At 41.5% G+C, this 21,449-nt stretch overlaps 1 protein-coding gene across 1 annotated transcript; it reads left to right on the forward strand.

The window, feature by feature from the left end:
• The first annotated feature begins 240 nt into the window (after nucleotides 1-240).
• LOC308516719 (guanylate-binding protein 6-like) lies at nucleotides 241-21,172 on the forward strand. Its single transcript, XM_081087778.1, has 11 exons — nucleotides 241-379; nucleotides 3,575-3,778; nucleotides 4,720-4,847; nucleotides 8,679-8,788; nucleotides 9,036-9,232; nucleotides 13,598-13,843; nucleotides 15,641-15,921; nucleotides 16,627-16,839; nucleotides 18,002-18,104; nucleotides 18,422-18,615; nucleotides 19,571-21,172. The coding sequence occupies exons 2-11, from the start codon at nucleotides 3,589-3,591 to the stop codon at nucleotides 19,796-19,798; spliced, it is 1,890 nt and encodes a 629-aa protein (XP_080943904.1). The 5' UTR covers nucleotides 241-379; nucleotides 3,575-3,588; the 3' UTR covers nucleotides 19,799-21,172.
• The last annotated feature ends 277 nt before the right edge of the window (nucleotides 21,173-21,449 follow it).

Genomic DNA, 21,449 nt, shown 5'->3' on the forward strand with positions numbered 1-21,449 from the left:
CAGACCTGTCAGTCTACTGTTACTGGCTCACATTCAGCCCTGCAGCTGTGTTCACTGTGGGGTCAGGGAACACAAGCTCCATGAGGAGGAGGTGCCAGCCAGGTGTTGCCAAGCTGGGTGTGGGATAAGGAAGTCCTCCCACCCTGGCCCATCTCATTCCTTTGGGAGGAGGGGAAAGGGGTGAAACAACAGCACAACTTCCCAGAAAAGGATGTGTCCTTTCGGTTTTGGTTCTTAACCACACTGAAAACTGTTTCACCGTAATATCCAGCTTGATTTTCAGTTACTAAAGAGAACTGTGAGCACCCCGGGGAGCCAGACACAGAAGGAGCAAGGTGAGAGGAGAGAATTTATCCACTGTCTGCAGCTTAGGAGACAGGTAAGTTAGCTCAGAGACTTGGCTTTCCATGCGCATGTTTATTAACTAACATCAACAATAACAAAGCTTGCTCCAGCGCAGCACACCTGGCACTGGAGGTGAAGGCTTTTCACTGTCAGCCTTGGAGGCAGCTGGCCGATGGTGGGGGCAGAGGAGGGGTGGCTGGAGGGATTATAAACTGGAGGCAGCTCAGCCCCTCTGTTTGGATGGAAGGCTGCTGCAGGGCAGGGGACACAGCTTGTTCCTGGGATGGGCTGCTCCCTCTTGGGCACCCTCCCGGGCTGCACAAAGAGCCCTGCCTGGGAACAGGAGGAGTGCATCCTCCATCACCTGCTTGAAGGGGCTGAAGTCCTTTCTGTGACTGAGGAACCAAACCTGTCCTTTCCTAGGAAGCCTTGTTGCAGTCACTTCCTCCATCTACCCCTCCCCATCTCACACATTTCCCTGATGTCTGTGGGACATTGTAAAAACAGGGAGATTATCCTTACCCTGCAATTTAAATATTAAATCATTCTTTTATTGTATGAACTGTATTTAGTATTCCAAAGATTCTATAAAGTGGTATTTAGATGAAATACTTCATTCTCACATATTTTAATCAGCTATTAAAAATAACTATAAGGTCTAAGCTGGGTTTTTATCTGCAGTTTCCACATGTTTAGACCCTACCAAAAAATTACATCAATGATTGGTTTTAGGTTCAATTGTTTTGCTGAGTCCTCTGTAAGAATGAAAACAAAATTCCTCAGCTTTTTTTTAAACTTCTGTAAGGTAACAACAGAAAAGTGGGAGGAGGAGAGGGAGCAAGGAGGAGTGAGAAGGACCTGGGAGTTGTTCTGTGACACACTGACCTGAGGAGCTGAGGGACAGAAGTGGGAATTCAACTTTCTTTTGCAAGCAGCTTGGTCCTGAGCTTAAGCCTCTCAATTTCTGACTCAAAATGGACTGAGGAATGGAGAGGTAGGGACCCCTGTAGCCTGGTAGCCTGGACTGCAGGGCTCAGTTGCTGGCTTTAGCTTCCCCATTAGGAGCAGTGGTAGTTGTGAGGTGACAGCCTAGCAGGACTTCACATAACCAGGACAGCAGCGAGTGGAGCAGACAATGTGGGTGTACGGAGAGCGGAGAGATTAGGGTCTTCTCCTGGCTGCTTAATGGGATGGGGTGGGGCATGGGGGCAGCTTCTTCATGCATGAGCTCAGCGTTCCTCGTTGTAATGTGCACTAGGTTGGACTTGTGGTCCTTTTCTAATTCCACATTAGACTCACCGCTTACACAACATTTTAAATTTAATTTTTTTTAATTTAATTTTTTTTTCCTCAAGAGCAGACTTGGCTCAGAGAGCTCTAGTTTGACTTTATTTATTGAATGGAAAAAGTGAAAGAGGAAAAAAAAGATTGAAAGAGAGAAAGAAATAAAGGAAGGAAGAGAAAGAAAGGAAGAAAGGAAGAAAGAAAGAAAGAAGGAAAGAAAGGAAGAGAGAGAAAGAAAGAAAAAGGAAGAAAGAAAGAAAGAGAGAGAGAGAGAGAGAGAGAGAGAGAGAGAGAGAGAGAGAGAGAGAAAGAAAGAAAGAAAGAAAGAAAGAAAGAAAGAAAGAAAGAAAGAAAGAAGAAAGGGGGCTAGACACAGATGTGCTGTATTATGATTGTGGCCTCACCCCCAGCTCCCAGTCACATCCTTAAAAGTTGGGAAAGGAGCAGGCTGTCTCCTTACAAGGCTATAATTCACTGCTCAGGCTCAAATTTGCTTAGGACACTGCCTGGCTCAGCTTCATTCTTGGTATGGTCTGAAAATTAGGAAGGACCAGCACAGCACTTCCTGGAATATAAGAATTACTTTCTCTGTCCTAACAAAGTCCTAGGTCAGACATGTCCAGGAATTATGCACACCCACTTGATATTTTCACACGTATATTTTTAACAGGACATAGAGAATGAAGAATTTGTGAGGTCTTCTTGATATTCTTTATTGACTGTTTTATTAATATATGCTTTTTATTAGTTTATAATATCAGTCTATTTTTAAATTTTGATGCACACTTTATTTTGAAAAACAAAATAAATATCCCATGACTCAGTTTCTCTGAACAGGGGATGACTGTTAAACTTTGTGGCCAAAAGTATTTTGAAGACTTCTAAAAAAGGAGAAAAATCAAAAGCTGTCTCTCTTCTGGAACCCCAAACTCCTTCAGTCCCTTCAGTATCATAAATGTAGCCATAGATATTATATTTTATTGGTCTGTCACTTGTCAAAACAACTTGTCCACCTAAAACCTCAGGCTGTGATGAATACTAGTCATACTCATCACTAGTTCTACAGCTGTTCTCAACAGCTAGGACCACGAGACAGTGAGATGCATTGTGTCAGTCTTGACTTTCCTTGCAGCTACTAGGGTTCAGGAATCTGGAGAAGGGCTGTGCATAAATGAATGAAGAGACTAGAGAAGAAATTAGAATTTGTAAGGTATTTTGGGGAAAGCCAGTGGGAAACTTAGTTCTAGTGACTAAGCTCCCGAATCTCCAGCCCAGAGCTTTTCACTCCCACATTTGCCCTATAGCAAAGCAGATATACATATCAAAGGTAAGGTTTGGTAAACAGTAAAGGATTATCAGGTTAGGGGAAATGCATACAGCTGTTCAGCAGGAGGTAATAACATGCAGATTTTCAGCCCTGCTGAAGCCCCAAGTTCCATCAGCCCTCTGATGAACTTCTTGCATAATTAAGACCTGCTGGCTGGAATTAGCCTCCAGCAATGCATGAAACCTGTGGCTTAAAATTTCTTGGCTGTGTCCTCAGATTGCTCTGGTCCCAAACAGGTTCTTCCTCAACATCCTTTTAGCGGCTGGTTAAACCTTAAGTTTGGGGAGAGGATGTTCACATGAGGTGATGGATTTGCTTCTCAGTAGTGACCCTGGCATAGGGTAAAGCCACTCAAATGCATTACAAGATGTGACTGCCTAGTGCAGCAGTAACATTCAATCTAAGATCCTCACAGCATTGGGAACACGTTGGCCCTTCCAGAGATTCACTATAAGTATAGAACCAAAAATAGATGAATTTTTCACTGAAGGGCTTGGCCTATGCTACTGTGCCAGAAGGAAAGTAGAACATGCACACTGTCTTAATTGATGGGTGCTTCGCATGACTCTGCTTCAGAGAATAGCATTGTAAGCTTATTTCCACTGGGATTTCTTCTAGGTTGGCAGGTTGCTATGGCTTCTAGACCCAACATGATGGCCCCCATTTGCCTGGTGGAAAATAACAATGAGCAGCTGTCAGTGAATCAGGAAGCTCTAGAGATTCTTGACCAGATTTCTCAGCCAGTGGTGGTCGTGGCCATTGCAGGACTATATCGTACAGGCAAATCCTATTTGATGAATCGGCTTGCAGGACAGAATCACGGTGAGTGGTGTCTCAGGCATAGGACAATTCTTTGACTCTAGCTGTATCAGAGTTTCTTAGTTTTCTTCCCTAGTCACATGAAGAACAAAATTCCTTTCAATAAACCAATCTACTAATTCTAATTTTTACTAATAAATTACTACCTTAATGGTATTATCTTAGGCCGAGGCCAATTGTTTTTACTCTAACTATATGACAGCTTATTAGTTTTCTTCCCTGGTTACATGAATTGAGAACTACACACCTCTCAACAAAAAAAACTTCTAAGTTTAATTATCCTCACTAAATTATTACTTTAATATATTCTCTTTCCATATTCAGGTTTTACTCCTGTTAAGGAAAACCCCTCCTAGTAATGCATAGTCTATATTCCTTCTTTTACCTGTGCCAACACTGGGGTCTTGAAATTGTGCCTCCTCTCTTGGTCATAACATGTTTTGCTCTCTCTATAGAAATTTGCTTTTCCCATGACTATATAAAGATAATTGCATATCTATCACCATCTTTAAAGATTTTTGTGAGTTCACATCCCATTGTTGTTAACAACCTCTCCCACACCATTTGCCATTTTTATCACTTTGACTGGAAAAATAGTATCTGAATTTCTTTTTTGTTAGATGTCTCTCTTCTATCCACTTCTATTCGGCCTTTACTGGACCATACTTTAATATGCTCTTATTATGGTATTCAGTGACCTTTATTATGTCTGATTCATGGATGCACTTCACCTCCATTTTGAGCTCTTTCTGGGTATCATTTTCACAGTTAACATTCATCTCCTCCTTCAAATAGATGACACACAAAGTAAAGCATTCTTACAAAATAGAGAATGCACCATCATATTCTGAGGTACTTCCATTCCAAAAAGTCTGATTTTGTAGCCCCTTGGCTGCTTAGATTGTCTGTTGTCACTGTGGGCTGGGTCTCCCCTTCCTTTATAGGTTTCCCTCTGGGCTCTACGGTGCAGTCTGAAACCAAGGGCATCTGGATGTGGTGTGTGCCTCACCCCTGTAAGCCTGATTGCACTCTGGTCCTTCTGGACACTGAGGGCCTGGGCGATGTGGAAAAGGTAAGGCAGAGGGTCACAGATAAAATGTTTTCAACCTGGATAGTCTCATAATCAACTCCTTAACTTCTTGATCTATTTGTGAAATCTAGAAATCTATATATCAACAAATTCTTGGTCTTTTGACTTTTATTTCTAGGTAAGGTGTCATGGTACATTGAGTAAATTTTCTTTTATTTCTCGGCACTCGTGAATAATTTTATTCAATTTAGTAAACAATTGTTGAGCACCATATTCCCAGGTCTCCAGGTTAGTACTGTAGATACTAGTGACCCATGTAAAAGCCCTGCCCTCAATGAGTCTGCAGTCCTCTGGTGAAGTTCACCAAGTACTCACCAAGCATTTTGGAAGACTTTGAGACACCTCTGAGTGAAATGGTTCAATAAAAGCATGCGGTTGTCCTACAACATTTTAAGATGGGTTTTTGATACTTTAGTTTTCTACTAAAGGGTAAAATGAATGATTTCTCCTTTTCTGCCTTAGTTTGAGACTTATTTAGAACTAGTACCTAAATTTCTAGAACTTTCTATTTCTACCCAAAGAATACTTAAAATTTTGCATTTATTTTTATACTAGAGGCCCGGGGCATGAAAATCCATGTACTCGGGTGGTTTCTTAGCCTGGCCTGCGCCCTTTCCCAGTCAAGGACCCCACAGGGGGGATGCCCACCTGCCACTCCCAGGGGATGGGGCCTAAGCTCGCAGTCAGACATTGCTCTGGCAGCCCGGGAGCCCTTGGCAGATGTCCAATTGTGGATTAGGCCCTCTCTCCTGCAGCCACCTCTGTGGATGGCGTGGATGGCGTGGCTCCAGGACTGGACTGGCTTGCACCATTGCCTCTCCTGCTGCCTCTGTGGAAGTGGGGGGGGGGGGGGCGGGGAGGATGCTAGTACCGTCATGACTGGCCTCGGGGCGCAGGCTCCTGTCCCCGCCCCCCACTCACTGGTTGTTCCACAGGTTGTTCTGGAAGGTCATTTCGCTGTCCAGTATAATTAGCAGATTAGCTCTTTATTATAAAGGACTAGAGGCCCAGTGCACAAAAATTTGTGCACTGGGGGGGGCGGGGGCGAGGGGGTTCCTCAGCCCAGCCTGTGCCCTTTTGCAGTCTGGGACCCCTCGGGAGATAATGACCTGCTGACTTAGGCATGCTCCTGGGTGGCAGAGAGCAGGCCCAATCCCTAGGTGCAGCCCCTGGTCGGGCTCAGAGCAGGGCTGATTGGGGAGTTGGGGCGCCGCCCCCTGTCATGCACAGAGCAGGGCGTATCGGGAGGTTGCGATGCCACCCTCAGTCACACTCAGGGTAGGGGCTATTGGGGGGTTGGGGCACCGCACCCTGTCACACTCAAGGCAGGGTCGATGGGGAGGTGGCAGTGACACCCCCTGTCACACACAGAGCAGGGCAGATCAGGGGGTTGAGGTGCTGCACCCTGTCACACTCAGGGCAGGGTCGATGGGAGGTTATGGCTCTACCCTGTCACACACAGAGCAGGGCCTGTGGGAGGGGGGGGCTGGGATGCTGCCCTCTATCACCCACAGAGCAGGGCCAATCAGGGGGTTGGGGCGCCGCCACTGTCACACTCAGGGCAGGGCTGATGGGGAGGTTATGGCTCTACCCTGTCACACACAGAGCAGGGCCCATGTGGGGGGGTTGGGGCGCTGCACCCTGTCACACACAGAGTTGCAGGGCGATCAGGGGGTATGGAGGCTCCCCCCTATCAGGCACAGAGGAGGGCTAATCAGGGGGTTGGGGTGCCTTCCCCTGTCATGAACAGAGCAGGGCGGATAGGGATGTTGTGGCCCCGCCTCCTGTCACACACAGAGCCGCAGGGCGATCGGAGGTTTGGGCGCTGCCCCCTGTCACGCTGATCCTGGTGCCGGGAGGCCTTGTAGCTCCGCTGATCCCAGTGCTGGGAGGCATATTACTCTTTTACAATATAGGATAGAGGCCTGGTGCATGGGTGGGGGCCGGCTGGTTTGCCCTGAAGGGTGTCCTGGATCAGGGTTGGGGTCCCCACTGGGGTGCCTGGCCAGTCTGGGTGAGGAGCTGAGGGCTGTTTTCAGGCTGGTGGGTGACTGAAGCTCCTAACCGCTCCTTTTTTTCTTTTTTCTTTTCTTTTATTCTGGGCCAGCTTTAGCTCTGAGGCTTGGCTCCAGCTCTTAGGCCTCCGCTGCTGAAAGCAGGTATCTGGTTTGTTTGGGTTCTATAATCGAAACACTGTTTCAACTCCAGCTCTGAGATCCCGGCTGGCTGAAAGCAGGTTTCTGGGGTTTTGTTTAGCTTCTATAATTGTAACAATGTTTCAAACTGCAAGCTCAGAGGCCAGCAAGGCAGGCGGGGAAACTTGGAGTCCTCCATCACTGAAGCAAGCAAGCCTCATGTTCGCTTCAAGCTGCCTGGCTGCTGGCCACCATCTTGGCTGGCAGTTAATTTGCATATCTTGCTGATTAGCCAATGGGAAGGGTAACGGAGGTATGGCTAATTACCATGTTTCTCTTTTATTAGATAGGATATCAAATAGTCTTGCTGACTAAATAACCTATTGTGTGTCATAAGTGCCACTTCTTATTATAATCATTTTTTAAATTGGGCTTTGGAATGTAAATAAGCAAATCAGCATTTCATTCCAAAATTTTCTAGGTATTTTCCACTTTTGATCTGGGGAGCAACTTTAGACAGTGTTTATAATAAAACAAAATTCTGTGTTGTGCCATTATTTAGACCTGCTGTATTGTATACAAATTAACCCCTCCTTTAAGGTCTTTCATCTGGTTGCACTAGGCTCACTATCTAGCTTTAACTTCTTGACCTACCCTCTGTTCCACGTCAGATCAAATAACTCTATTTTTATTGAAAAGACATCTGTGTGCTGCCATGTCTACTTTTGCTTCTGTGGGTCTTCCCACCTGCAGGATACCTTCATTTATTCAAATTCACACCCTATTAAGTCTTTGATTTTCAATCAAGATGCTGAGGAAGACTTCATGTTATATAAAATCTTTCATCTTTCAGCACTCTGTTCTTCCATGCTAGACTTGTAAATTTTAACTTAATACTTCTTAAAATTTATATTTACTATTGAAAGTATTACATATTTTTTCCTTCTTCCCCTTCTATATACCACCTCTTCCCCATACCTATCCCCTGAGCAGGCCTTCAGCATGCTATTGTCAGTGTCCATGTTTTCTGCATATATGCATACAAGTTTTTTTGTTCATATCTTCCCTCCTGCCATTCATTTACTACTATAGCTAAAGTTTTCAATGCTTATATATGTTATATTGATGTCAGCATTATATAGATATTATCCTTGTTATATTCCTTGCTATAGATCTTTGTCATGCTTTGAAGTAGTCATCATGAAAGTAATATTTGTCATTTTAAACTGCTTTTCATTTTTAACAACAGTAGAAATATTCAGTAGCTTCCCATAAATATTTCTTGAATACATTCCAGTTATGTTAACTATGAAATATTTTATATAGTCCATGACCAACAAATATATGTAGAATAAATATGTGCTAACACTGTTCATTGAACCTAATAGTACACCAGGTGCTGCACTAATTTATTTTTATAGGTTATTTTATTTCATCCAATTCATTAAAAAGAAAACCCTGTGATGACAAAATCCTTTTATATATGAAAGAATCATAGTCACAAGAAATGTCTTTATAATTGTCAAAGTTAATATGTATATTTATGCCCATCTTCAAACTTACTTGTTTGCATGGTGAGTAAGTTACCTGAAATAAAATGAATGACTGTTAGACTTAGTGTCTGAATGAATTTCTATATGGGTAAACCTCTAAATGCCTTGCTCTAATGTATTTCTAGGGCGACACTAAGAATGACTCGTGGATCTTTGCCCTGGCCGTGCTTTTGTGTAGCAGCTTTGTCTACAACAGCCTGAGCACCATCAACCACCAGGCCCTGGAGCAGCTGCAGTATCCTTCCAGGAACCCAATTTCCATGTGTCATGGCTTCGATGGGAATGGAGATCTAGTCAGTTTCTCCTTCCCTCTCACTTAGTTACCTTTGGTAGACCAAAAGGAACCAGAGTAAAAGAGAGTGTTTGTAATATATATATATATATATATATATATATATATATATATATATATATATATATATTTAATCAGAGAAATGTGGGAATTATGAGTAGAAACTTTATTTTCCTTAGCCAGGTACTAGTTACGTGACAGAGCTGACAGAACTCGTCAGGGCAAAGTCCTCCCCTACACCAGAAGGAGTAGAAGATTCATCAGAGTTTGTGAGTTTCTTTCCAGACTTTATCTGGGCTGTACGGGATTTCTCCCTGGAGCTGGAGTTAAATGGTCACCCTATCACAGAAGATGAGTACCTGGAGAATGCCTTGAAGCTGGTTCCAGGTAACAGAGCATGGCTGGGCAGTGGATGGTCCAAAACAGATGGGAGGTACTAAACATCATGATTGGAGTTGCGTTTGTACTTGAGACTATAAGTCTGCAGAAATGGTGGCTGAGAATAGGTTGAAAAGCTTTATGGACTGCAGTTTAAGTTCACTTAAGAAAAGTAGAGCCTAAAGTAGAGTAAAACTATTCATAACCCATTTGTTCTTTACACTTGTCATTTAGAATCCAATTGTAACATTGAATACAGTGGTGGTAAAGCCTTCTAAAGACCAGACACTTATATTTATTACTTTAGTTTCTGCTTTTCCATGATGAGGAAAACAGCTGATCAGATACTTGGTAGGCATAAAATTATAATGAAAAGCCTATCTCATGAAAAAATATCTTTCATGTAATTAGATATAATTCATCTAAAATGGGTATATAACCTTTTAATGTCTTTATACATATGTAATCTATAAAAATGACTTTATGTTTTAATAAGCCTGAAGAAGTATGGTTTGTCTTTTCAATCTATCCATTTGTGTAATTTTTGATAATTATCAGAATATAATTATAATTTATATATCATAGATTTTTTATTTTAAAAATAATTTATTTTTCAATTGTAGTTTATACTCAATATCATCTTGTATTATTTTCAAATATATAGCATAGTGGTTAGATAATGCATACTTTACAACTAGATCCCACTAGATCCCTACTATATTTCAAGTAGTCACCTGGCACCATGCATAGTTATTACAATATTATGAACTACTAGACAGCCGGTGCACAAAATTCATGCACTGAGAAGGGGGGTATCCCTCAGCCCAGTCTGCACACTCTCCAATATGGGACCCCTCGGGGGATGTCTGACTGTTGGTTTAGGCCTGATCCCTGTTGGCCCAATCCCACTTGCCTGCCTGCCTGATTGACCCTAACTACTTCTGCCTGCCTGCCCGATTACCCCCTTACCACAGGCTGATTGATGCCTAACTGCTCCCCTGCCAGCCCAATCATCGCCAACTGCCCTCCCCTGCCAGCCTGGTCATCCCTAACTGCCTTCCCCTGCTGGCCTGGTCACCCCAAACGTTCCTCCCTCCTTTGCAGGCACGGTTGCCCCCAACTGCCCTCCCCTGCCAGCCTGGTCTCCCTTAACTGTCCTCTCCTGCTGGCCTGATCACCCATAACTGCCCTTCTCTTCCAGCCATCTTGTGGTGACCATCTTTTGACCACATGGGGCAACCATCTTTGACCACATGGGGGCAGCCATCATGTTGCAAGGGTGTGATGGTCAATTTGCATATTACTTTTTTATTCTATAGGATATTCCGTATGCTGTATTTTACATCCCCATGACTATTTTTGTAACTACCAACTTGTATTGGTTAATCCCTTCACCTTTTTCACACAGTGGTCCCCCCTCCCCTCCTCCTGTGCTCCTCTCTTATGCAGCCATCAGGTTTTTCTCTGTGTCTATTAATCTATTTTAATTTTGTTTGTTTATTTTGTTCTTTAGAATCAGATATAAGTAAAATCATTAGATATGTGTCTTTCTCTGTCGAAATTATTTCAGTGAGCATAGTACTCTCTAGATCAGCCGTGGGCAAACTACGGCCCGCGGGCTGGATCCGGCCCATTTGAAATGAATAAAACTATTGAAAAAAAAGACTGTACCTTTTTATGTAATGATGTTTACTTTGAATTTATATTAGTTCACACAAACACTCTATCCATGCTTTTGTTCCGGCCCTCCAGTCCAGTTTAAGAACCCATTGTGGCCCTCGAGTCAAAAAGTTTGCCCACCCCTGCTCTAGATTCATCCATGCTGTCTCAAAAGATACAATTTCATTCTTTTTTATGATCAAGTAGTATTCCATTGTGTATATATACTACCTATTCTTTATCTACTTGTCTGTTTTGGGGCACTTAGGTTATTTCCATATCTTGGCTATTGTAAATAATGCTGCAATGAATATAGGAGTCGTATATTCTTTTGAATTAGTGTTTTGGATTTCTTCAGATATATAACCAGAAGTGAGGTCACTGGCCCATAAGGTAGTTCTATTTCTAATTCTTTTGAGAAACCTCCATTCTTTTTTCCATAGTAACTGTACAAATATGCATATCCACCAACAGTGCCAACACTTATTCTTTGTTGATTTATTGATGAGAGCCACTCAGACAGGCATGAGGTGATATCTCATTGTGGTTTTAACTTGCATTTCTCTGATGATTAGCAAGGTTGAACATCTTTTCATACCTGTATTGGCCACCTGTATGTCCTCTTTGGAGAAATATTTATTCAGGTCCTCAGCTCACTTTTAAATCAGATTGTTTGTTCCTATGATGAATAGTATAAGTACTTTATAAATTTTGGATATTAACCCCTTATCAGATATGTCATTGGAGAATATATTCTCCAATTCAGGTGGTGGTTTATTTGTTTATGGGTTCCTTTGCTGTGCAAAAACTGTTTAGTTTGCTGTAGTCCCATTTGTTTATTTATTTTGTTTCCCTTACCAGAGGAGAGATATGAAAAGAAATACATTGCTAAGAAAAATATCTGAGGTTTTACTTCCTTTGTTTTCTTATAGTAATTTTGAGACTTACATTTAAGCCTTTAATCCATTTTAAGCTTATTCTTGTATATGGTTTAAGAAGGTCATGTAGTTTCATTTTTGTGTGTGTATTTGTCCAATTTTCCCCACACCATGTATTGAAAAAACTGTCTTTACCCCATTGTATGTTGTTTTGCCTCCTTTGTCATCTATTAATTGATCATATTTGTGTGGGTTTATTTCTGGACTCTGTTGTGTTCCGTTGATCTATATGTCTGTTTTTATTCAGCACTATGCTGTTTTGATAACCACAGCATAGATTATAGTTTGATATCAGGTAGCATGATACCTCCAACTTTGTCCTTCTTTCTCAGTATTTCTGTGTCTATTCAGGGTCTTTTTTGGTTTCATATACATTTTTGGGTTATTTATTGTAGTGATGTGAAAAACATCATTGGTATTTTGAGAGGGATTATGTTCAATATATAGATTGCTTTGGGCATTATAGACATCTTAATTATGTCAAATCTTTCTTTCTGTATCATAGCTTTTTTCCATTTCCACATATTTACCCATGCTATAATTTCTTTTTTAAAAAATATATTTTACTGATTTTTTACAGAGAGGAAGGGAGAGGGATAGAGAATTAGAAACATCGATGAGAGAGAAACATCGATCAGCTGCCCCCTGCACACCCTCTACTGGGGATGTGCCCGCAACTAAGGTACATGCCTTTGACCGGAATTGAACCCGGGACCCCTCAGTCAGCAGGCTGATGCTCTATCCATTGAGCCAAACCAGTCAGGGCTACCCATGCTATAATTTCAAAATAATAAAAATATATGAATGGGTTATATTTACATGGGCATGTAGGTATCTGATGAACCCTTGAAAGGAATATCACTTCTGATTTATACACTCTTGATTTCATGTTTCTGTTCATGCTTTCTCAAAAACAATGAGAAATAGGCTACACAGCAAAACTATAAGATTAAATATAGTTCTTTACCTTAAAGAATTTAGAGACTAATGGTGATATCTTAAAATTCCATTTTAGCCCTAACCAGTTTGGCTCAGTGGATAGAGCATTGGCCTGCGGACTGAAAGGTCCCAGGTTTGATTCCGGTCAAGGGCATGTACCTTGGTTGTGGGCACATCCCCAGTAGGAGGTGTGCAGAAGGCAGCTGATCAATGTTTCTCTCTCATTGATGTTTCTAACTCTCTATCCCTCTCCCTTCCTCTCTGTAAAAAATCAATAAAATATATTTTTTAAAATTACATTTTAGATACATTTACTCTTCACTCTTCAGAGGTTTTTATTTTTTTAAGAGCTAATGCTGTACACTTCATTTTTAGCATCTAAACAGTTTTCCTTAAATAATCTGCTGTTATTTCTAACATTGTTTCATTAAGTCTTGTTTGGGCTCTTCATTTTGATACATAGCTTCATTTCCCCATGTGATCAAGTAGACCAAAAACGTACATTTGACCCATGTTTTTGTTATTCATACAGTAAGCAATATAGACAATACACACAATACTCTACCATTTTTAGGTCTGATAGTAGCAACAGGTCATTGTTGTTGTTTTTTAACTATGTTGATCTCTTCAAAAAATTTTCCCTGGAGTTGTATCATGGTAAATTTTATGTTAAAGAAGAATTTGGATGTCCATGCTAGAGGAGTTATAAACAGAAGTTATACAGAGAGAATACAGCAAAGATCCAAAAATCCCTGTCATAAAAATCTTTAGGTCCCTTGTCCTTAGACTGCTTCTACTGTAATACCTGTTTTTGTTTTTCTTTGTTTTAATCTTTCAGGCATGAATCACAAAGCTCAAATATCTAATTTCCGAAGAGAGTGCATCCGGAATTTCTTTCCAAGACGGAAATGTTTTGTCTTTGACCGGCCAACAAATGACAAAAACCTCCTAGCCAATATTGAGAAGGTTGAGGACAAACAATTGGATCCTTACTTCAAGGAAGAAACAAAGAATTTCTGTTCTTACATCTTCACCCAGGCCAGGATCAAGACCCTCAGAGAGGGAATCATGGTCACTGGGAAACGTGAGTCTCCATTTCACATTTTGTGGGGCCTAATATTTTTTTAATATATTATAGGATGTGTTCTCCAGGATTTCTTTTTGATTCTATATAGAATTATGAGTCACAGATGTTCATACTCCATGATGACAAGTGTATATCACACTTTTGGGTGTTTATAAATTCCTCTCCAAAATTACAGCCTTTATCATCAAAATCTACAATATCCATACATATAAAAAAATCTTCTAATCTTAATGAATCACTAACTGGGGTTCTTTATAATGAACTAGTTGCCCAGTACACAAAATTTATGAACATTAAAAGGGAATTAATTAGAGGAAATATTTTAATATTGCTACTTGCCCTTTATAATAGAAGTGTCAGAGATGAAAGAAAATTAGTAAAATGTGTATGAAAATCTTCCTCTTGTTAGAGTCTGGGGTGCACTGCAGGACCCAGAGTCAAGTCCCCGCCCAACCGCGCATACCTCAGACCTGGCTGGCCCCACCCCCATTGGGAAAGATCCAGACCCGTCAAGCCCTGCCAGGCAGGGGGCCCAGCTTTAGGTCCCCCAGCTTGGTGCCAGGGTGGTGGCGCAGCCTGAGGTCCCCTGACACGGCACTGGGGCATGGGGCATGGACTGAAGTCCCCTGTCAAGTGCCACCAGGCGGGGATGCAGCCTCAGGTCCCTGCTGATTGCTTGTTAAGGCTTGTTATGGGAACTCGGCCTCTGCTGTGGGCACAGCCATCTTGACCATTACAGCATGATGGTCAATTTGCATATTCCCTCTTTATCAGATAAGATGAGAGTTGCAAGAGGTATACAGAGGATATTTTGAGTGTTTAGACCAATTTAATAATGCACATTAGCCCATAAAGCTCTGAAAATTTATGGGAATCTTGAGAATTCAGAAAAAAATAGGATCATCTGCCTCATCTGTCCACAATTTGCTGCTAAGATTTTCAATGGGAAATTATGTTTTTTCCATATATCCTTTAGTATGTTAGATAAAGGTTAATATTGAATTATGTTAGCCTTGTGGTCTGAAGAAACATACAAATTAAGAGTCAATGGGACAATAGTGTTACTGGAGGAAATATGTTCTTCTGTGGTGTTGTGTGAAAGGAATTTCAGGGACCCTGATGTAGGAGGAGTTTTACGTGATAGTGGCAAGTTTTATTAAAGTGAAAAGCAAAGTACATTCTCAGGAAGACAGAGAGCTGGCAGGCTAGTGGGCAGATACTCCCCTGGGGTATTTGTGAACCTTCCCCATTTTTATTTTTGGGTTTGGGAAAGGGCAGGCTTTCTTTACAACTATCCAGTCTCTTTCCTGTCTTCTTCAGGGCTTGTGCCCTTCACCTATGCAAACTTTTCCCAGATTTTCCCAGGTTTGTGCCCTCCCTCACTTATGGTCCGCATTTTGGCTCTTTTTGCACATGCTTCTTAGTTCCACTTGGTTATTTGGCTCTTACCTCCCAGGTACTTAGTATAGAAATTTTACCTCTGTGCCATTTTTCTCCCATCCTGGTTAGTTGGGTGGACTCCCCAGAGTGACTGTAAGGCTGTTTTTTTCCTACTTAATCAGGCTTTATCGGACTCTGATTTCATTAGCTCCCTGGTCTCTTGTTAATATCCAACTAACCTTGTACTCCAATAATAATAGAAGGAAGTTTTGGTGTGTTTGTGTGTGTGTGTGTGTGCACATATATGTGTGTTTGTGTGTGAGAGAAAGACACATTTAGAAATGTAATCTCACATAAATGGATCCTGTTGAGTGATAAATTGATATTTATCCCTTAAATTTCCTGGCTTATTAGGGCTAAGGATTCTGGTCGTGACTTATGTGGATGCCATCAACAATGGATCAGTGCCTTGTTTGGAGAATGCGATGACAACTCTGGCCCAGCTTGAGAACTCCAGAGCCGTTCAGAAGGCAGCCAACCACTACAGCGAGCAGATGGCCCAGAGACTGAGCTTCCCCACAGACACCATGCAGGAGCTGCTGGACCTGCACGCAGCCTGTGAGAAGGAAGCCATTGCAATCTTCATGGAGCACTCCTTCAAGGATGACAACCAGGCGTTCCAGAAGAAGCTTGTGGTACTTTGTCTTAGTATTTATTTACCCTTTGAGACCTTTCCATTGTAAATTAAACCTGGAAGATCTTTTCTGACCCCAGTCCTCCTCTCACTCATGGATCGAGTAGTCTGGATTCTTATGAGGGACAGAGTTCAAAAGACTGCAATTTCTTCTTCTTTTCCCCAAAAACCTCAGGTACTTTATGTAAAAATTTCTCTGGTCTATGATGCATAATTAGCATAGACATCTTTCTGCACTGAATACTTATATTGAATTCAAGCCTGCCCTGAATACCCAAAAGTCATTCCTTGGCTAGTCACTTTCTTGAGGACACTCTCCCATTCTCAGGAACCAAATGTCTCTCAACAGATTCTCATACCAGGCTATTTTCAACTCCTATGGCTCCTTGTTGTGTCATTGTGTCATTGAAGATGGAATTAACAAAAGTTACAGCTGCAAGGAGCCATAGAGAAAAGAAAATTCAACACCAACATTTTTTATGAAGGACCTGCGACCCAGGAAGTTAGAAGTTTCCCCTGCCTCACATGGAATTTTCAGGGTTGTGAGTAAATCTAGTCTTGTAATTCCTGTTTTATTCCATGTCCTTCTCCAACAGAATGCCTTTCTCATGAGGACCACAGCTAGACTTTCTTCCACCAGGTTCTTTGGAATTTTTTCTCCTCTGTTCCTTTCTCCTGGTGACAGCCCTCTATACTTCCCTTTCAGGAAATCATAAAGGATAAGCAGGATAAGATCTTGCTGCGGAATGAAGAGGCATCTGTTAAATACTGCCAGGAAAAACTTGAGCAGCTTTCCAAGTCTCTGATGGAAGGTATTTCAGCAGGCATTTTCTCTGTTCCTGGTGGTCACAAGCTCTACATGGAAACAAAGAAAAGGCTTGAACAGGACTACTGGCAAGTGCCCAGGAAAGGAGTGAAGGTGAGGAATAAGGGGAGCATAGGGATCCTCCAGATTAAAGTCAAGAGGGTCTCCTGGAAATTGGTCACAGCATCAGTTGTGGGTAATATGGGAACATGGGGATATCATGACTGTTTTAGCATCGAAGGCCAGTTATTTTGTCTTTCTTTCTATAGAGAATCAAAATGCCCATTCTCAAAAATGAATATAGATTTCTGAAATCCATAAAAGACACAGGAGAAATAATCATTTTCCATCCAACAATATTATATTCAGTGTGTCAAAGGCAGGCAAATTACAAGTTAAAGTCAGAGCCTTTGTGTTTAAGGCAGATCAAAAGAGAAAAGGAAGTCAAACATGTAGACAATTTCTAACACAGGGTTATCATAGTTATGAACCTGAGATAATTGGCTACGAAGGTGATGGTACAAGTAATAACATTAAATAACAATACAATTAATATTTATTGAACTCTTACTGTTAAGACATAATATTGAGCTCTTTCCCTAGAATTTGAATTATTATCCTTTATATAGCATTAGGATGCATCTATACTTTTTTTCAACATTTTACACATCTGAACTGAGAGGCAGATATGGGTTAAAATGACTTGCCTAGAGTTACAGTCAGCAAGTGGCAGAGGAGAGCAGAAGCACTAATTGGAGACAACATTTCTCCCTGGAAAAAAAATATACAAAAGCACCAGAGACAGTGGGTTTGTAGAACTGAACACGGTCTCACTGTCTGGAACGCAGAGTGAAGAGAAGAAAGTAACACTGGGAGAGAGACTGCAGGGAGTATGAAGAGCTCTGGTCACTCCAAGGAGCTTGGAAACTGTGAAATCATGATGCAGTTCTTTTTTAAAAAAATATTTTATTGATTTTTTACAGAGAGGAAGGAAGAGGGATAGAGAGTTAGAAACATCGATGAGAGAGAAACATTGATCAGCTGCCTCCTGCACACTCCCTAATGGGGATGTGCCCGCAACCAAGGCATATGCCCTTGACCGGAATCGAACCTGGGATCCTTGAGTCCACAGGCTGACGCTCTTTCTACTGAGCCAAACCGGTTAGGGCTGATGCAGTTTTAATCATGAAGGAAAAATTACATGGACATACTTCGTTTTGCAGCACTATTCTTCCCAGTGAAAATCAAAGTTCTTTGTTCCTTCTTGTCTCCTCAGGCACATGAGGTTCTCCAGAGGTTCCTGCAGTCGCAGGCAGCAACAGAGAATTCCATCCTGCAAGCAGACAAAGGGCTCACGCAGGAGATGAAGGCCCTGGCAGGTAAGGGGCAAGGCAGGGATCACAATGAGTGTCAGGTACCTGCAGTGTCCTTTGACAGCTGTGAGAACAAAACCCCCCAAAACAAGGAGCTTTCTCTCCTTCTGTGGGACATACTCTCTAACTCTGAAACCATCAGGGCATATCAGCCAGCAAGGGCCTTTCCCATCACACTCTGAAATGTGCTCTTGATGGTGTGGTAAGGGGGCAGTTCAGAGTCTTCCACCTCTCTTACCAGTTTTGTTTGTTCTCAGAGCTCAGAAGGGTAGAGATTAGTCCTCACCTAATTTTCTTCCCTCTGTCAAACCTCCCTGGGGCAGTGGAGCGGGCCAAGAAAGAGGCAGCTGAGAAGGAACAGGAGCTGATAAGACAGGAACTACAGGAGCAGCAGCAGCAGATGGAGGCACAGAAGAGGAGTCGCGAGGAAAATATATTGCAACTGCAGGAGAAGCTGGAGAGGGAAAGAGAGAATATATTAAGAGAGCAGAATATGATATTGGAGCATAAATTAAAGGTAAGTCCTGCCATAGCCTCAGTAGTGCTCCATGGTCATTGTCCTGGTACCTCAGGTGGCATGCAGAATGTTACAACAAGACCATGGAGGAAACATCACTGTCATTTACTACTTGTGATTTGTTAAAACCTTGAATCTTCCCCATGTTCGTTCCCTTTCTTTGTAAAAAATATCTTTGAAATCTACTCTGTGCATACACTCTGGAGTAGTCAGGACAAGCATCTCATCTCTGAATAGTTGTAGAATATAAATAGGGTTTGAGGTGATATTTTAGGTTATTTGGAAATGATCTTATTTGGCCTGAATAAATAGGTGTTTGAAATACATGTATTTGTTATTACCATCAACTGGTTTGCTTTACCAAGATCATTGCCTATTATCAGGAACCCTATTACCACCCAAAGACTCTAAGGTAGATCTGTGGTGACAATAAACTATCAGAAATGTCCAGATTAAAAAAACAAGGATGTGACAGCTTCAAACCTGCTGCGTTGTTCCCAAGTATGGAGAGTCTACCCAAGTTATCATATGGCAAAGAAAGAATGCCTGATTGGCTATCTGTACGTGTTCATAATAGAGTTCTAGAATATGTATAATTTCCCATTTTTTTCTGCATTTTGGTTGGTCATATTATTCCAAGTGGGACTGAGAATTAGTATGAGCAGATTAATGTTACTTCTCTACTGGTATTATGACTGGCACATAGTACATTTGTCCTCAGGCCAGGCTTAGCATCCTAGCAAAACCCTATGGATATGTGAATATTTGTAAGACTGTAAACTATGCTTTCTTTCAGCGTTTAGGTCCAAGACAGGATTATTCCTTGTTGCAAAATTATCTTTGGTTGTGTAACTGAGAACAATTTTAAGAGTAGAAGGAAAGAATTCTTAAATATAAAATGTAATTTTTGAAAAACATGGACATTTAAAACATTTTACTTCTCACCTTTTCTTAGGTTCAAGAAGATTTGCTTAGAGAAGGATTTAAAAGTAAATCTGAAGATATGAATGCAGAGATCAATCATTTGAGAAATATGATTGGTAGTACTCAAAGTGATAATAGTCCCTTGATGACACAAATCATGGATAGACTTGCCAGTGAAATTGACTCAATATTTTGTGCATCTGGTAAATTTTTCAGTAATGTTTTGAGAGGTTTTGGCTCACTATTTAAAGATAAATAGTTCTCCTTTGAAATGAAGTATAGAATGTAGATACATGCTATGGCTTGTTTTTGGTGTGTATCGTTTTGATTTCATTTATCCAAGTCTTAAACATGAAAAGTGCCTACTAAAAGATATCAATGTCTAGCCCTCATTAGATAGGATAAATGCCCATAGGCTTTGTTATAGCATGTTTACTTAATAAAACATACCAGTACATTTTTAAATAAATATACTTACAATTAATCAAGTTATCACTGTAAATGGCAAAAAACTGGAAACTACTAATAAATTCATCTATATAAATTGGTAATATAAATTTAACATTTGCATATGGTGGAATATTATGCATCCAGTAAATAGAGAATTCAACTCAATTTTTATAAATATACAACAATCTTAAAAATACATTTTAAAATGAGGTACACAAGAAGTGTATAATGTGTTTACAGGAAAAATGTAATTTCTGTGTGCAATCATATGTATGTGTACACATTGAATATCTATAGGAGCTCTCAAAGAAGTAATATCAGTTCCTACTTGGAAGAAGTGGGTGAGATCAGAGTAATCAAGTCACATGCTTTTCATGATATACTCTTTCTTTTGAATCCTGAAATGAAATTTTATAAATAAATAAATAACAAAGAAAATGTAAAGTGTAATACTAATCTATACTAATAAAAGTGTAATATGCTAATTATAAACTGGGAGACCAGCTAGGGAGGGCAGTTGGGGGCGATCAGACCAGTGGTGGGGTGGGGGGCAGTTGTGGTGACCAGGCTAGCATGCAGAGTGGTTAAAGTCAATCGGGCAGGCAGGCAGGTGAGCAGTTTGGAGCCAGCTGTCCTGTATTGCAAGAGGGATGTGAGACTGTCAGTTTAGGCCCACAGGGATCGAGCCTAAACCAGCAGTGGGCCATTCCCCGAGTGGTCCCAGATTAGAGAGGGCAGGTCAGTCTGAGGAACACCCCCATGCAAGAATTTCGTGCACTGGGCCACTAGTACTATCTAATAAAAGAGAAACATGGTAATTAGCCGTACCTCCACTACCCTTCCCATTGGCTAATCAGGGGGATATGCAAATTAACTTCCAGCCAAGATGGCGGCCGGCAGCCAGGCAGCTTAAAGCAAACATGAGGCTTGCTTGCTTCAGTGATGGAGGACTCCAACGCTCCCCGCCTGCCGCTGCCAGCCTCTGAGCTTGTAGTTTGAAACATTGTTACAAATATAGAAGCTAAACAAAACCCCAGAAACCTGCTTTCAGCCAGCCAGGATCTCAGAGCTGGAGTTGACACAGTGTTTCGATTATAGAACCCAAACAAACCAGATACCTGCTTTCAGCAGTGAAGGACTAAGAGCTGGAGCCAAGCCTCAGAGCTAAAGTGGAACTAGAATTAAAAAGAAAAAAGAAAAAAAGGAGAGGTTGGTAGCTTCAGTCATCCACCAGCCTTAAAACAGCCCTCAGCCCCTCACCCAGACTGGCCAGGCACCCTAGTGGGGACCCCCACCCTGAAAGGTGTGTGACCAGCTGCAAACAGCCATCATCCCCTCATCCAGGCTAGCCAGGCACCCCAGTGGGGACCCCCACCCTGATCCAGGACACCCTTCAGGGCAAACCAGCCAGCCCCCACCCGTGCACCAGGCCTCTATCCTATATAGTGAAAGGGTAATAT

Source organism: Myotis nattereri (genome assembly GCF_964212035.1).
Source record: "Myotis nattereri genome assembly, chromosome: 3".
NCBI classification, from domain to species: Eukaryota; Metazoa; Chordata; class Mammalia; order Chiroptera; family Vespertilionidae; genus Myotis; species Myotis nattereri.